The 18,537-nt window shown below is 42.6% G+C and overlaps 1 protein-coding gene across 5 annotated transcripts in view; it reads left to right on the plus strand.

The window, feature by feature from the left end:
- The window catches only part of LOC127420640 (sterile alpha motif domain-containing protein 12-like), a 161,612-nt gene that overhangs the window by 36,634 nt on the left and 106,441 nt on the right, over positions 1–18,537 (plus strand). Inside the window, exon 4 of one of the 5 annotated variants that reach the window (XM_051663053.1) lies at positions 12,601–13,038. The exons of the other annotated variants lie outside the window; for them this stretch is intronic. Coding sequence (XP_051519013.1) covers positions 12,601–12,800 — 200 coding nt within the window. The 3' untranslated portion in view covers positions 12,801–13,038. Of the gene's footprint in view, positions 1–12,600; positions 13,039–18,537 lie in introns of those variants that run through there. 5 annotated transcript variants of the gene reach the window in all.

Raw genomic sequence — 18,537 nt, forward strand, 5'->3', positions numbered from 1 at the left:
AGTTCGGACAGACAACATGGCAGTGGTAGCATATGTCAACCGCCAAGGCGGTCTGCGCTCTCATTGTATGTCACAACTCACCCTCTGACTCCTCTGGAGTCAGCAGCACTTCAAGTCACTGTCGAGCCACTCATATCCCGGGCGACCTCAACACTGCAGTGGACGCGTTGTCATGGCAGGTTGCCCTCAGGGGAGAGAGGAGACTCAACCCTCAGGTGGTCCAGCTGATTTGGAGTCGATTCGGACAGGCACAGGTAGACCTGTTCGCCTCCCAAGAATCCTCCCACTGCCCGCTCTGGTACGCCCTGACTGAGACACCTCTCGGCATAGATGCGCTGGCACACAGCTGGCCTCCTGGCCTACGCAAATATGAGTTTCCCCCAGTGAGCCTACTTGCACAGACTCTGTGCAAGGTCAGGGAGGATGAGGAGCAGGTCATCCTGGTATCACCCTACTGGCCCACCCAGACGTGGTTCTCAGACCTCACTCTCCTCGCGACCTTCTTTCTCAGGGATGGGGAACCATCTGGCACCCGCAACCAGACCTCTGGAATTTCCATGTCTGGCCCCTGGACGGGATGCGGAAGACCTAAGTGGTCTACCACCCGCAGTGATAGACACGATCACTCAGTCTAGGTCCCCCTCTAAGGCGACTGTATGCCTTTAAGTGGCATCTGTTCACTAAGTGGTGTTCTTCCCGATGGGAAGACCCCCAGAGATGCGCAGTCAGATTGGTGCTTTCCTTCCTGCAGGAGAGGTTGGAAGGGCAGCTATCCCCTTTGCTGCTATATCAGCACACCACGACACGGTGGACGGTAAGTCCTTTGGGAAGCACGACCTGTTCATCAGGTTCCTGTGAGGCGCCAGGAGGCTGAACCCCTCCAGACCGTGCCTGGTTCCCTCATGGGACCTCTCTGTAGTTCTTCAGGGTCTACAGAGAGCCCCCTTTGAGCCTTTGCAGTCAGTTGAGCTTAAGGCACTCTCCTTGAAGACTGCCCTCCTGACTGCGCTCACTTGCATCAAGAGGGAAGGAGACCTGCAAGCGTTCTCTGTCAGCGAAACATGCCTGGAGTTCGGTCCGGGCTACTCTCACGTGATCTTGAGACCCCGACCGGGCTATGTGCCCAAGGTACCCACGACCCCTTTTAGGGACCAGGTGGTGAACCTGCGAGTGCTGCCCCAGGAGGAAACAGACCCAGACCTGTCGTTGCTGTGTCTGGTGCGTGCTTTATGCATCTATTTGGATCGCACACAGAGCTTTAGATCTCTGAGCAGCTCTTTGTCTGCTTTGGTGCACAGTGGAAAGGAAGCACTGTCTCCAAGCAGAGGATTGCCCACTGGCTCATTGACGCCATAGCTATGGCATATCAAGCCCAGGACGTGCCGCCCCTGGTAGGGTTACGAGCCCATTCTACCAGGGGTGTAGCGGCCTCCTGGTCCCTGGCCAGGGGTGCCTCTTTAACAGACATTTGCAGAGCAGCGGGCTGGGCAACACCCAACACCTTTGCAAGGTTCTACAACCTCCAGGTGGAACCGGTTTCATCCCAGGTAGTGGCATGCAATACAAGCGGATAAGCCCGGGATAGCCGGCCAGGTGTATCGCTTGCACATAGCGCCTTCTACTTCTTTTGAGCTGGAGACGTGCGCCATTAATTCCCAGTAGTGTTCACAAACTATGTTCCCTGGTTGACTTCCTCTGAGCCCTGTGGCAGTCGAGTCTTCGGAGAGACTCGCTGCCGGACCATTACACGTGCTAACTAAGAGCCCTGTTCTGGGGTAGGTGCTCCGCATGTGGCGGTTCCCTGTAGGGTAACCCCATGCGATGTATATCTTCCGCTAATTCGTTTCCCTGTTGGCAAATCTTGTCTTCCTTGGGCAGAGCCCCCTCTGCCACAGTCTCCATGTTTGTAGTAACTCCTCCCCGTTGGTTAGGATCTACCATGAGACTTCTCCACATGGTCGGCAAGACCATGTGACATATTTTCCACTTAAATATCCTCCCTCTCTTTGGGCGAGGTGTGGTCTCCGCTGTGTCCTCCCCTTGGGAGGGACACCCCCCGACTAGACCTGGCAGCCCAGTCAGATAATCCCCCTTGTTTTATAGGGAGTGGGAAAAAAAGAAGGGGAAAAGAGGGCACGACTGGGTTAGCCTGTCTCTATCTTTTGGGTAGTCGACTTGTCACCAAAGGGCCGTTCGACACTCATAACTATGTTGGGGGAGGTTACGTGTTGGCCTGGTGCTCTGGCTACGAGGCACACAGTTGTCTGCCCGTCACACACTGCCAGTTCACGTAACACAGTTCAGCCAGTTGCGGCGTTTTGTATAGGGACACCTAGTGTCACTACATCGACACAACGTCGAGTGAGTGACAGATAGGGAACGTCCTGATTACTTGCATAACCTCTGTTCCCTGATGGAGGGAACGAGACATTGTGTCCCTCCTGCCACAACGCTGAACTACCTGCTGAAATGGCCGGACCTTGTCTCGGCTCCACAGCATAAAACCTGAATGAGTGGTTGCATACCACCTCCTTTTATACCCGTATGTCCAGGGAAGTGGCATGCAAATACCACTCGCCAATTTTCATTGGCTTTTTATCAAAGACCAGAGGTGTCTCGGGCTCCCAAGAGTGACCCCTAGTGTCACTACATCGACACAACGTCTCGTTCCCTCCATCAGGGAACGGAGGTTACGCAAGTAAACAGGACGTTTCACTACATCGACACAACATCGAGTAAGTGATAGATAGGGAATGTCCTGGTTACTTTTGTAACCTCCGTTCCCTGATGGAGGGAACGAGGTGTTGTGTCCCTCCTGCCACAACGCTGAACTACCCGCTGAAATGGCCGGGACCTGGTCTCAGCTCCTCAGCACAAAACCTGAATGAGTGGTTGCATACCAGCTCCTTTTATACCTGTATGTCCAGGGGAGTGGCATGCAAATTCCACTCGCCAATTCTCATTGGCCTTTTTTAAAAAAAGCAGAGGTGTTTGGGGCTCCCAAGAGTGACCCCTAGTGTCACTACATCGACACAACGTCTCGTTCCCTCCATCAGGGAATGGAGGTTACGAAAGTAACCAGGACGTTTTGGGTGAGAACAGACCAAAATATAACTCCTTTTTCATTGTATATCTTGTCATTTCAGTCTCTAGGCACAGTGATTTCAAGATCGATTACACTTTCTTGTGCTTGACGTATGCGCGGAGAGCTTGAAATCATGATCACCAAGGAGACTGCTGATGTCAAGATTTATAGTGAAAAAGGAGTTACATTTTGATCTGTTTTAACCAAAACCAATTGGATCGCTTCAGATGGCATTGATTAACCCACTGGAGTCTAATGGATTACATCTATGCTTCAAAGGTCTGGTCATCATTCACTTGCATTGTATGGACCTACATGAAACCCTTTACATTTTAATTAAATTCCTGAATTTGAACTGAATTGAAGTAACAAACAGGATCCATAAATGGATTGAAAATGGATTGAAATACAATTTATTCAAGTGTAGATTTTAATAATGATACATTAAATTTTTCAGTATGAATTAGCCTGTCATCATACATGGAGTATTTCCAGAAACATTGTACTGATCAATGTTTGAAATGCAACCTATACAAATCTGTATTTAATTTTTGTATGTATAAAAAATGTGATTCATAATAAATTAAAATACCAAAATATTTTTTATTTATACAATTATACACATTATAATGTACAGCCCTATATATATATATATATATATATATATATATATATATATATATATATCTTGGCTATCCCTCGTGATCGAGGTTGATTGTCTTCCATCATCATTGGCTTTGTTGATGTGTTCGGATATGGCTGATGAGTCCAGTCCTGGCTGCACATATCTTAAGGTGAGGACACCTTAAACCGGTGGGGAGAGGGGACATAGGCAAAAGGGCTCGTGTTTACCTTTTTGTTCTCTTTTCTTCCACTTGTTTCCTCCTGTGTTGTTCAAAGTATTCCACTCATTGATGAATGAGGGATCTCCAGGTATTTCTCTCTTGGGCGAGTGTTTCCCATCTGTTAACATTGATGTTGCTGCTCTTGAATATTGCTTTAAGGACATATTTGTAGCGCTTCTTCAGTCCTCTCCTTGATCGTTTTCCTTCCTTGAGCTTACCGTAGAAGACCTGTTTTGGAAGTCTACTGTCGTCCATTCTGAGCACGTGTTCTGCCCAGTGACGATGGTTTTTGTTGTTGATCGCTTCAGTGCTGGTGGACTTGGCTTCATCAAGGACACTGACATTGTTTCTGTAGTCTTCCCAGCAAATCTTTATAATGTTGCGAAGACAGCATTGGTGGAAGACTTCCAGGTGGTTAAGGTGCCTCCTGTAGGTGACCCAGGTTTCTGAACCATATAAAAGAGTGTACAAGACAACTGCCTTGTACACAAGGATTTTGGTTTCATGCTTCAAGTCCCGGTTCTGAAAGACTCCTCCTCTTAAATGTTCAAAAGCTGCTGCCGCACATTTCAGACGATGTTGTATCTCACAGTCAATGTCAGCAGTAGTGGAGAGGTAACTTCCCAGGTAGCCAACGCTGGTAACATTTTCAAGAACTTGGCTTTGTAACTCAATAACACGTGGTTGTAGGTTGTTCGTCACTGGGGCTGGTTGATAAAGAATCTTGGTTTTATTCAGATTGATGGAGAACCCCATTTTCTTGTATGCAAAGACTAATGCATAGAGCATGGACTGGAGGTCTTCTTCACTGAGGGATATAATGCTGTTATCATCAGCATACTGAAGGTCGATTATATGGGTGAATGATATTTTATGCTTGGCCTTAAGACGACTGAGTCTAAACAGCTGGCCCTCTGTCCTGTATTCGATATCCATGCCAGATGCAAGTCTGGGTTTGACAGTGTGCATCATGGCCAAGATGAAAATAGTGAAAAGCGTTGGGGTGATGACACATCCTTGTTTGACTCCGGAGTTGATGCCGAAAGTGTCTGTAAGGCCTCCACTTGTCACGACAGTTGCAGTTATATCCTCATGAAGAAGCTTCAGAATAGTGATAAACTTCTTAGGACACCCAAAGGCTGCAAGTATTTTCCAGAGAAGGTCACAGGAGACACTGTCAAAGGCCTCAGTGAGATTTATGAAGGCAATGTAGAGTGGTTTCTGTTGTTCTCTGCATTTCTCTTGGAGTTGGTGGGCTACAAAAATCATATCTGTTGTTCCTCGTGAGGGCCGGAATCCACTTTGACTTTCAGGAAATGTCTTTTCCGCTACCGGTTTGAGCCGATTGTTTATTATCTTTGTTAAGATGTTGCCTGCGATGGATAGGAGCGAGATTCCTCTATAATTACTGCAGTCCCCTTTCTTCTTATAGATTGCAACAGTGAGAGCATCTCTCAGTTCTGAGGGTATGCACTCCCTATTCCATATTTTAATGATCAAATCATGCAGATGTCATTGGAGCAAAGCACCTCCTTCCTTGAACACTTCTGCAGGGATGTTATTGATACTGGCAGCTTTGTTGTTCCTTTGATTGCATCTTGGACTTCGATCAAAGTCAGGGTATTGTTCAAGGTTTCTTCCATAGTCCGACGTGGAAGGTGCTGGAGAACGATATTTTCATCAACGTCAGGATGACAATTAAGGAGTTCTTCAAAATGTTCCTTCCATCACTGGTTGATTTCTTCCTTGGAATTCAGGAGAGTACCTCCATCTCTGCTTTGTAGAGGTGTTTGTCCATTCGTTGTTGGTCCATAGATGGCCTTGGTGGCATTGTAAAAACCTTTGCTATCATTCGTGTCTGCTAAATGTTGGATTTCTCGAGCATTGTTTGTCCATCATAGGTCTTTCAAGTTACGTGTTGTCTTCTGTAGATCAGCCTTGCATTTCTGGTGTCTGTTCCACTTCTCCTTAGAGTTTGGATCTGCTTGGAGAGCTCTGAAGGCCTGCCGTTTTTCAACACTTTTCATTGTTGGAGCTTTTCTGAGTTTTCATCAAACCAGTCATGATGTTTCCGGGTTTGAATTCTGATAATCTCTTTGCATGTTGAAGTGATGGCATTCTTCAGCAGGTTCCAGTGCTCTTCAATCTCATCTGGATATTCAGATGGCAGTTGTTGTTCAAAGTTTTGCTGGAATTCTGCCTTTTTGTAATGTCTTTGAAGGCTTCCACATTGTATTTTTTGGTCATCATCTTCTTATGAATTTTTCTTTGTGGTCAGATTTCGATCCTGATGCTGGAATAAATGAGTCCATGGTCAGTCCAGCAATCATCAGCTCCAGTGATAGCTCTTTTATGGAGAACTTCTTTTCGATCCTTGGATCTGACAAATATGCAGTCAGTCAGGTGCCAATGCTTTGACAGAAACTTTATATCTGTTCTTCTGTCGGAACAAGGTATTAGTGATGACGAGATAATGTTCCACACATTTAGTTAAAAGAAGAGTTCCATTGGAATTAACATTCCCAACACCGTTCTTACCAATGGTTCCTTTCCAGAGGTTGTGCTCTCTCTCTCTGTATATATAATAAATGAACTTTCCTTGGTAACAATTTGCAATTAGTTTCCATTTGTTAACATGAACTAACCATGAATACTTTTAAAACATTTGTTAATCTAATGTTAGTTTCAACATTTACTAATGCATTTTAAAATCAAAAGATGTATATGATAACATTATTTATTGCACTATGAACTAACATGAACTAACAATGGACAATTGTATTTTTATTAACCAAAATAAACTAAGAAAAATAAATGCTGTAAAAAAATATATTGTTCATTGTTTGTTTATGATAGCTAATGCATTAACTAATGTTAACAAATCAAATCTACTGTACAGTGTTACCCTTTCATTATATAAATTAGTGTTGAAGAACGCTTAATTTCCCATTCAAATTCTATATAAATTTAATTTCAGTTTAAATTCTATTTCAGCATCCTGTGGGGCGTGGCTAATTCAAATTCCAACTTCCAGTTGAATGGGAGACACTTCTTAATTTCAGATTTTTGCCCAAGACTGTGAACAGTTCCATTGTTCTTGTACAAGAGTTGTTAACTTGTTCCAGACTGGTGGCAGCATAATCAGATCATAGTGTAGGTATAAATCTTCCAGTTTCTTCATCATCAGGTCACAATATGCTGGTTTTCAGGAGAGAAAGAAAAGTCTGACATATCTTATGTTGACAGCAAAAATGAAGCCAGCTGGGACATTCCTAGTTTGCTGGCTCTTTTTCTGTTTCCACACTGGAAAGCCAAAGTCTATACTAGAGTTCTGGCTCACTTCTGGTAAAACCTTCTAGAGAATACTGGGTGTGGTAGGATGCTGGGTTTATTTATTAGACTTTAACAAAAGTATTACAAACAACTGTTAAGGGAACTCCCATCAAGCAGCATACTTGTGGTCTTGGCGTAGTTACTTTTTTTTTATTTTATTTTTTTTAGAGAGACTTTCAATTTCTCATGCAATTCCAGCTTTCTGTTGACTTTATTAGATCAACTTGGATACACATGTATGTGAAGTTTCACACTGAGCATGTTAAAATTATATACTGTAAAATGGGACATACAAATACTGTAAAATGGGACATAGAATATGTGTGTATGCAGATGTTAATTTGATATGCCCCTCATGAAGATATTAATAAATCTTAAAAGATTCAACACATGAATGCTTTAGAGTAATATCTGCATTCAACCCAAACACGTAAATAAATGCACAAGACATTTCCAGCATAACACAATGGTCCGTGTACCTTCGGATAATTTGTTTTCTTGTTTTTGTCTTCAAAATGGAACAAGCAATAAACTGACCGTTTACTAGTTTTTCATTTAGAAAGAAATTATAATAATTGAGAAAATACTTCTATTTTTCATTTTTTTTGTTTCATATAAGAGCTAGAAAAACAGGAATTCTTCAGCTTGTTTTTTATTCAAGCGCTTAAAATATGTGTACAATCTTATTATCTGCACAAGTGGATGGACGTGATATGCCCATTTCTACTGATTAGTTAAACCTGCAATGTCATCTGTCCTTCCTCATTCCTTTTCTTCAGAATAAAAGCCTTTTCACACGGGTCATGGCGAATGCTAAATCACCGCAAGTTTATCACATTGAGGACAGCTTTTTTTTTTTTTTTAACAGTCAATGCAGTGCTCGCAATGCAGTTTCAGCGCACGTTGCCTTGGCAACAGCCAGAAAGGATTTTATTTTGACCGACATGTCTATCTGTATACCTTTTTAAAAGTGAAATATCCGTGGTATGCTTTGTATTAAATAGAATTGAATTAACCTTACATTTTTAATGACTACAAATAGTTTTCATTTTATTTTTAGGATACAACATCTAACCATGAACTGATTGAATAAAATGAAACCCATATCTGTTATGCAGTTGTCTCTCTTTAACATGTGGACTATATGATCTGCATACAGACAAGATGTTACCTTCACTATATGCGTTCAACCATTACTCAATAAAATATTATTTATGGACAGTGAATGTGTTTAGAACTTAAGGGGAATTAAGTAAAATAATTGTTGTACATAGTAAGGCTCTTCTAGCCACAATTTGATTATGGTTTTTAATATTATTACCCCATTATAATAGCCGGCCTTATTAATATTAGGCCTATACCCCATGTGAGTACCTTGGATTTTTGGCTTGATGTTGCCTACCAGCACCGCGATTCTCTGAGACCAGGTTGGATTAACAGGCAACACTTTTACTACACTTTTGGTGTAGGCCTATTACATTTACCTTTTTGATAAAAAAAAAAAAAAAAAAGTTTAATAAAACAGATGATCAATTACTCAGATGATCAATAAATTAATTACACTAGGGATAAATCAAGCAAAATGCAACAGCATGTCAGCAAAAGTGTAAATCAGGAACAGGGCGTGTTTGGTTCCATTTTATTTCATAAATTCAATGGAAGGGCGAGCAGGCCTCGGATAGGCGGTAAATGAAGAACTGCATGTGACTCGCACCCCGACAATGGACTTGAAACTTGCTGAATGAAGACTGGAAAACAAAAGGTGTAACTACGAATGTCAGGCCCGCCCACATGTACAAAACAAATATTCAAGTTATAATTTTGGTTTATATGCACGAATGAAAAGTTTGTTTTCTTGTTTTTGGCTATTTCTTTTTCAATTGAAAAACAAGCAGATACAACATAAATTGTTGTGATGTGATAAAGAGAGATAATGGAAATGTGATAAATGAACAGTTTATTGGTTATTTCTTTTTGAAAACAAAAACAAGAAAACTTTACCCGAAGGTACACGGACTCACAACTATTCTAAATTTGATTTATAATGACTTTGGTAGGTCATCCTCAACTGATCATTTTGACCGTCTACAATGGTCCCCAAAATTTAGAGGCACTTAGCCACACTTAAAAATGTATGAATGCCATTGCAAATATATTAAAGCAAGGGGGATCTGCAAAAAAAAAAAAAAAAAATAATAAAGCAATTTAGACATTTTCTCAGATTTTAAGTGGAAGTTGGAAGTCTGTATGAAAAAAGTATTTAAAAAAATTATTTTTTGTGAAATGTTTTGCTAGAAAAGTGTGCTATCGTTCTATAAAAAAATGGCCCTTTAAAATTTTGTGATATAATGCAAGGACATTCATACTGTAAATTTGTATGTGTCCAATTATTTTTTAGGGCGACTGGAATATCCACACAGCCAATAATGGATAAAAGATAAAGATAAAGTCATTTTTTGCTGATATATTATGAACTAATAAAGCCAAGTAGTGAATATGCCAGTCATCCCAGAATAATTAGCTATGTCCCAAGAATACCAATATAACGCAACCCTAGACATCAGAATTTGAGGGCTTCCAGACAGCAGTGGTGTGTATTTGATATTCAGCACGTTGGTTTCACAGAACAGCACAGTTTCAGCTCTCTGTAGCGCAGCTGTGATTTCTGAGAGCGTGATGATGAGGTATGAGCAACTGAAATTGCAGTGTTCCTACAGGGATGCAATTCAGAGCCATCAGATCAATTTTTCAGTATTCTGGGGAGGAGGATGGAGAGGAAAGATCACATTGAATTGTGGTAATGTTGGAGGATAGGAACATAATGTTGCTTGAATGAAACTGCTGCAATTTTTGTGTTTTTAAAGGATTCAGAGGAGTGGTGGTGGGGTGGGGGGGGTGTGGTACACTACAGTGTTAGCCTATGATGGCCACATTAACCAGAGGCAGTATCTGTATGGGTGCCTTGTGCCCCCCAACCCGCAAGATGCCGCCCATGCATAAATCCGCTACTGACATTAACAATTACTAATTTTTGTGTGATCACTCACTCTACAAGCGTTTTACAGCTGTTATAAGCAATAAAACAGGAAATAATCACGTTCTGACTGATGTAGCATTAAGCTGCATATAGCTGATGACCACATGACTGACATAATGAGCGTCTTGATAATGCTATAGATTTACTGCAGCAGGGCCTAGTGTATTTCAAAAGTGTCCTTCAAAATGCGGGAGGGCATGATCTTAGTTAGGGTTGCCCGATTAATCAAATAAAAAAAATAAAGATTAACTAGTTGTGAAAAGATCTATTCCCTAAATTTAAAAATTCTATCCACCAATTTTTTTTGTAATTAACATAAACAATATGGCATTCATATGCCCCCCACGCACAAACACAAAAAGTATTTTTAATGTAAATTATGAATCTAAAGTAATTGCAATTCTGTTTTTTTTTCTCATGATCATGCAGCCCTAATTTTAGTGCTCATTCATAATAGTTTATAATATTGTCTGATTGTCAAATTTTCCATGATCTTTTGAGATAATAGTTTGATGTTCTATGCAAACTTACTGTAACTTTCAGAACTTCCTCAAAAATAAATTATTTTTTGTCCAAAAAGAGCATTTATTGAAACTAAGCCACACAAAAAACAAAAAAAAAAAGAAAAAGAAAAAAAAAAGACTTGTTAATATTTTTTAAAATAGTAAATAGTATGTTTTGATTGAATGATGCCTTAGTGGTTAGCTATGGATTTATGTTATTATTAGTGGAGTTAAAGTTCACTAAAATAGTAACCACTCTACCCTCAAATCACCAGTCTCACTATCTGAAAACTATAGCATTTCTTAAAATACAGGTATCACTATTGGTAGGCTAAAATTGTATCATACATCCCTACAAGGGACCTTCACTGAGCATCTCGCACTCTCTTTGTAAGAATAGCATCACTGTCTCCCCCTCATGTTAAATAAAAGTGATTTGATTTTGATTTGATTCATGTTTCATTCATCTCTGTAACTCTTGCTATCTGCCCTCTTTTGATTAAATGCCTAATGCCGTTGTCCTGATATCTAGTGATCAGTACGGACTCTGCAACAGGCCGGTCCAAATAATGATAACAGCTCAATCTCTTTCAAATGATTTGGACTTAAGTTGTCGTGGGTATGTTTTAAAACTTAAGGAATACTGAAGCATGAAGACAAGCTGCCACAGTACTTGTCCTCTAATGCGCCTTTAAACTTGCACTTCAGGCATATTCAGGTGTATTTAGACACTTATGCCACACTTTAAAAATGTCTGAATTTATGTAATTTATATGAATTTATGAATTTTTATATATATATATATATATATATAATATGACGTGCACATAAGGCGGCAGCAGGGGCGCAAGTCATTTTAGGGGCTTCCTAAGTAAATATTTATTATATATGTTTTATTGCGATTGTGATTAAGTAATCTGCATATCATGCAATTAATTATATTGACAGCCCTAATACATACTGTACATATGCTACATTTCTAATTTGGTACTAGAAAATCACTTTATATCAAACACAGTTGAAAGCTATTTGGTTTGTCTTTGTGCTTGTTTTTGAGTTGCCACAGTATGCAATAGACTGGCATGTCTTAAGGTCAATATTAGGTCAAAAATGGCAAAAAAGAAACAGCATCTCTAGAAACTCATCAGTCAGTCATTGTTTTGTGGAATGAAAGCTATACAATGCTTGAAAAATTTAAGATTTCATACAAAGGTGTACATTACAGTCTTCAAAGACAAAGGACAATGGGCTCTAACAAGGACCGAAAGAGATGTGAAAGGCCCAGATACAACTACACAAGAGGATAAGTACATCAGAGTCTCTAGTTTGAGAAATAGACGCCTCACATGTCCTCAGCAGACAGCTTAATTGAATTCTACCCGCTCATCACCAGTTTCATGAACAGCAGTAAATAGATGACTCAGGGGTGCAGGCCTTATGGGAAGAATTGCAAAGAAAAAGCCACCTTTGAAACAGAAAAACTAAAATAAAAGGTTAGAGTGGGCAAAGAAACACAGACACTGAACAACAGATAATTGGAAAAGAGTGTTATGGATCTAAACCCCATTGAGCATTTGTGGGATCAGCTAAACTGTAAGATGTGTGAGAAGTGCCCGACAAGACAGCCACATCTATGGCAAGTGCTACAGGAAGCATGGGGTGAAATGTCACCTGAGTATCTGGACAAACTGACTTTGGCATGGGGGGCGTGGACATGTGTCGGTCTGCGGGAGAGGGAGAGCGGTAAGGCTCGTCACCTGGCCCGTAATTATCTCTAACACCTGTCTCTCATTATAGTGATGGTGGAGGGAGACCTAAAGAGCATGCCAGAGCACCAGAGAGAGTGGCCAGAAAGCACGACACCCACAAACAGAGAGAGAGAGTGTGTGCGCAACAAAAAGACAAACACATGCCGGGCAGCTGCCTGTAACTCTCTCTCTCTCGAACCGCCGTCTCCGGTCGCCTTTATCCCTCTTGGGCTTGATCAGCCTGATTAGGGGCCGGGTGTGCAGAATCACGGCCTGGCCCCGCCCTCCGCCCTGCCACCCTGACACCCTGACAAGGTGCCAAGGATCTGCAAAGCTGTCATTGCTGCACGTGGAGTATTTTTTTGATGAGAACTCTTTGAAGTAGTTTAAGAATTTCTGAACATTTTTTTCAAATTGTAATAGTAATTTTTCATGTTATTAATGTCCTGCCTATACACTGTGATCAGTTGAATTCCACTTTGGTGAATAAAAGTACCAATTTCTTTCATATACTTATAAACATATATAGTAACACTATACAATAAGGTTGTATATGTTAACATTAGTTAACTACATTAGTTAACATGAACAACTAGCAATGAACAACACTTCACAGTTGGTTAATGTTAATTTCTACATATATTAATCATTTTTTTAACACAATTTATCTTTTAACATGAGTTAATGTCAATAGTATAATGAATAATGTCAATGTCTAACTGCATTGTTTTTAAATCTACAATTTAGCTATGTAAAAGAGGTAATTTTACTGCATAATCTGCATCTGTTGTATGGTACTCTATGTAGAACCAGGTAGGGACGTACTTGACAGAGACTTTCTCTGGCTCTGCGTTAGACTGAGCGGCTACTAGTGTGTGTGTGTGTGTGAGTGTGTGTGAGAGAGAGAGAGAGAGAGAATGAAAGGTACCCTCGGGACTCGTGAATGCAGCTGCAGTTAAACTATGTGAAGTGTGCTACTGTATTACCTGAGGACTTTCCTTCACCAGTTTCTCAAGCGCAGTCCTGCTTGTTCACCATGAGAGTTTTGTCAGAGAGGTTTTGTGAGGTTAATTTCCATCTTTAAAGGCCCCAGAGCCCCCTTCCCCTCTCTCTTTCTGTCTCATCCATCCTGCCTCTTCACTCTCTCCCTCTGTCTGTCATTCCCCTGGTTGTTGAAGAAGTAATTAGCTGGGCTTTTGGTTCACATGTAAAAGGGACAGGTCCCGAGAGTTGACAGGACTGGAGTGGAGAGAGAGACAGCTTTAAGCTGAGTCCATTCATCAGGACTGAAGTACACCAGTTGAGCATCCACAGAAAGAGAGTAAACAATAGGAAAAGAGATTTATCTGCCCTGATGTTTCACATAAGCTTTCATTTGTAACAAAACTCTCATCTGGACTTGTGTATGTGCATGAATCTAATCTAATGAAAAAAAATATATATATATTTTATTTGTGTCTGTTGCTTTATGTTGTACTACAGAATAAAATAATTTTCTTATGCCTTACAAAGAAAAAAAAAAAAAGCCACGTACAGTTGAAGTCAGAAGTTTACAGACACTTAGGTTGAAGTCATTAAAACTAATTTTTTAACCACTCCACAGATATAATATTAGCAAACTATAGTTTTGGCAAGTCGTTTAGGACATCTACTTTGTGCATGACATGAGTCGTTTTTCCAACATTTGTTTACAGACAGATTGTTTCACTTTTAATTGACTATATCACAATTCCAGTAGGTCAGAAGTTAACTGTGCCTTTAAGCAGCTTTAAAAATTCCAGAAAATGAGAAAAAGCATTTAGACAATTAGCCAATTAGCTTCTGATAGGAGGTGTACTGAATTGGAGGTGTACCTGTGGATGTATTTTAAGGCCTCCCTTCAAACTCAGTGCCTCTTTGCTTGACATCTTGGGAAAATCAAAAGAAATCTGCCAAGACCTCAGAAAAAAGATTGTGGCCCTCCACAAGTCTGGTTAATCCTTGGAAGCAATTTCCAAATGCCTGAAGGTACCACATTCATCTGTACAAACAATAGTACACAAGTATAAACACCATGGGACCATGCAGTAATCATACCGCTCAGGAAGGAGATGCATTCTGTCTCCTAGGGATGAACGTATGTCATGTGTATTGTGTTGATTCATGTCATTTATTTTGAAATTCTAGTTCCTGGTTCATGTCATGTGTTCCTGTTTCCCTTGTCATGTGATTTCTGTTTTCCCTCCATGTTCTTGTGTCATGTTTTCATTGGGTTATTGTTTAATTAGCTTGTTATGAGTTCTGTTTGCTCATTGGTTTATGTTCTCCCATGTCTTGTATTTAAGCCCTCATGTTTTCATTGTCTAGTTGTCAAGTATTGAATGTGAATGTTGTTTTGTAGTCATAGTCATAGTCAAGTCTAGTTTATGTTTTTGTTAGATCACGTTTATGGTTAGGGTTTTTGGATTTCACTTATATAATAAACTGCACTTGGGTTCTCATCTTCATCATCGTCTTCGTCTTCATCATTGCTGCAGCCAACAACGTTACAACGTAGTTTGGTGTGAAAAGTGCAAATAAATCCCAGAACAGCAAAGGACCATGTGAAGATGCTGGAGCAAAGTATCTATATCCACAGTAAAACGAGTCCTATATCGACATAACCTTAAAACCTGCTCAGCAAGGAAGAAGCCACTGCTCCAAATCTGCCATAAAAAAGACAGACTATAGTTTGCAAGTGCACATGGGGACAAATATCTTACTTTTTGGAGAAATGTCCTCTGGTCTAATGAAATTAAATTTTCACTCTTTGGCCGTAATGATCATTGATATGTTTGGAGGAAAAAGAGGGAGACTTGCAAGCCAAAGAACATCATCCCAACCGTGCAGCATGGGGGTGACATCATCATATTGTGGGGGTGCTTTGCTGCAGGAGGGACTGGTGCACTTCCCAAAATAGATGGCATCATGAGGAAGGAAAATTATGTGGATATATTGAAGCAGCATCTCAAGACATCAGCCAGGAAGTTGAAGCTCAGTCGCAAATGGGTCTTCCAAATGGACAATGACCCCAAGCATACTTCCAAAGTTGTGGCAAAATGGCTTAAGGACAACAAAGTCGAGGTATTGGAGTGGCCATCACAAAGCCCTGACCTCAATATGATAGAAAATATGTGGGCAGAACTGAAGCGAGCAAGGAAGCCTACAAACCTGACTCAGTTACACCAGTTCTGTCTGGAGAAATGGTTAAACATTCCAGCAACTTATTGTGAGAAGCTTGTGGAAGGCTACACAAAACATTTGACCCAAATTAAACAATTTAAAGACAATGCTACCAAATACTAACAAAGTGTATGTAAACTTCTGACCCACTGGGAATGTGATGAAAGAAATAAAAGCTGAAATAAATAATTCTCTCTATGATTATTCTGACATTTCACATTCTTAAAATAAAGTAGTGATCCTAATTGCCCTAAGACAGGGAATGTTTTCTCTGATTAAATGTCAGGAATTGTGAAAAACGTCATGGTTACAAACGAGAGGTTGTGTCGATGTAGTGACACTAGGGGTCACTCTGGGCAGCCCCAAACACCTCTGCTTTTTTGAAAAAAGGCCAATGGGAATTGGCGAGTGGAATTTGCATGCCACTCCCCCGTACATAAGGGTATAAAAGGAGCTGGTATGCAACCACTCATTCAGGTTTTGTGCTGAGGAGCTGAGACCAGGTCCCAGCCATTTCAGCGGGTAGTTCAGCGTTGTGGCAAGAGGGACACAACGTCTCGTTCCCTCCATCAGGGAACGGAGGTTACGAAAGTAACCATGACTTTCCCTATCTGTCACTCACTCGACATTGTGTTGATGTAGTGACACTAGGGGTCCCTATACAAAATGCCACAACTAGCTGAACTGTGTTACGTGAACTGTCGGTGCAAGACGGGCAGACCGCTCTGTGCCTCATAGCCAGCGCACCAGGCCGTCACGTAACCTCCCCCAACGCTCTTATGAGCATCAAATGGTCCTTCAGGAACAAGTCGACTGCCCAACAATAGGGACAGGCTAGCCCAGCCGAGGCCTGTTTTCCTCTCTTTTCTCCCCAAAAAGGGGGGGGGGGGTATTTTGAGTGGAATACGTCACATGGTCTTACCGAGTCCTGTCGGAAGTATGTCGTGGAGAGGTCCCATGGTAGGTCCTACCCAAAGGGGGAGGAGTTTCTACAAAGCATGGCGACCGGGGGCAAAGGGGCCTCTGCCCAAGGAAGATGCAGTTTACCGACAGGGAAACGATTTTGCGGAAGATATCACATGGGGTCGCCTTCAGGGAACCAGCACATGTGGAGCACCTACCTCAGTACAGGGTCTCATTAGAGCACATACTGGGCCGGCAGCGAGTTTCTCCGCAAACTCAATTGCCAGAGGGCTAAGGAGGAAAATCATCCAGGAATCACAGTCTATGAATACGACTGGGAGTCAAGAGTGCACGTCTTCACCTCAAGGGAGGGGAAAGGCACTATGCGCAAGCAGTACACCCGGCCAGCTGTCCCGGAACCTACCTGCTCGTGCCTGCCAATTCACGGGACGAGACCGGCTCAACCCAGATATTGTAGAACCTCGCAAAGGTGTTGGGTGCTGCCCAGCCCGCTGCTCTACAGATGTCTGCCAAAGAGGCGACACTGGCCAGGGCCCAGGAGGCCGCCACACTCCTGGTAGAGTGGGCTCGTAACCCCGCAGGGGGTGGCACATCCTGAGCCTGATATGCTATCGCGATAGCGTCAATGACCCAGTGGGTGATCCTCTGTTTGGAGACAGTGCTTCCTTTCTGCTGTCCACCAAAGCAGACAAAGAGCTGCTCGGAGCTTCTAAAGCTCTGCCTGCGATCCAAATATATGCGTAAAGCTCACACCGGACACAGCAACGCCAAGGCTGGGTCTGCCTCCTCCTGGGGCAGCGCTTGCAGGTTCACCACCTGATCCCTAAAAGGGGTCGTGGGAACCTTGGGCACATAGCCCAGTCGTGGTCTCAGGACCACGTGAGAGTAACCTGGACCGAACTCCATGCACAATTCGCGGACAGAGAACGCCTTCATGTCCGCTACCCTCTTGATGGAAGTGAGCGCAGTCAGGAGGGCAGTCTTCAAAGAGAGTGCCTTAAGCTCAGCTGACTCCAAGGGCTCAAAGGGAGCTCCCTGTATACCCCGAAGGACTACAGAGAAGTCCCACGAGGGGATGAGGTGTGGTCTGGAGGGATTCAACCTCCTAGCACCTCTCAGAAACCTGATGATCAAGTCGTGCTTCCCCAAGTACTTACTATCTACTGCATCGTGATGAGCCGAAATAGTGGCTTCATACACCTTCAAGGTGGAGAGGGACAGCCGCCCCTCCAGCCTCTCCTGCAGAAAGGAAAGCACCGATCTGACTGCGCCCCTCTGGGGGTCTTCGCGTCAGGAAGAACACCACTTAGCGAACAGATGCCACTTTAAGGCATACAGGCACCTCATAGAGGGAGCCCTAGCCTGAGTGATCATGTCTACCACCGCGGGTGGTAGGCCACTTAGGTCTTCCACGTCCCATCCAGGGGCCAGATGTGGAGATTCAAGAGGTCTGGTCATGGGTGCCAGATGGTGCCCCGTCCCTGAGAAAGAAGGTCCTTCCTCAGGGGAATTCGCCGGGGGGGGGGGCTGTCGTGAGGAACATGAGGTCCGAGAACCACGTCTGGGTGGGCCAGTAGGGTGCTACTAGGATGATCTGCTCCTCATCCTCCCTGACATTGCACAGTGTCTGGGACGATCCGGCGGTCTCATCCGAGCGCCCAACCGGGGCAAGCGAGCGTGCTGGGGAATGGGAGGTCTGTGGGGGATACCCGGTGTAGGTGGTCCCATTCATGTCCCCAAATCGCCCCCAGTGCTAACCGGCACGGCCTCATACCTGTAGGTAGAAGGACCGAGGCGGGGAGCCGCTGGGGTGGCTTGCTTTCTTACGAATGCAAGCCGCGACCGCAACGTTGCCATGGTC

The sequence above is a fragment of the Myxocyprinus asiaticus genome, chromosome 30, assembly GCF_019703515.2.
Source record: "Myxocyprinus asiaticus isolate MX2 ecotype Aquarium Trade chromosome 30, UBuf_Myxa_2, whole genome shotgun sequence".
Lineage (NCBI taxonomy): Eukaryota > Metazoa > Chordata > Actinopteri > Cypriniformes > Catostomidae > Myxocyprinus > Myxocyprinus asiaticus.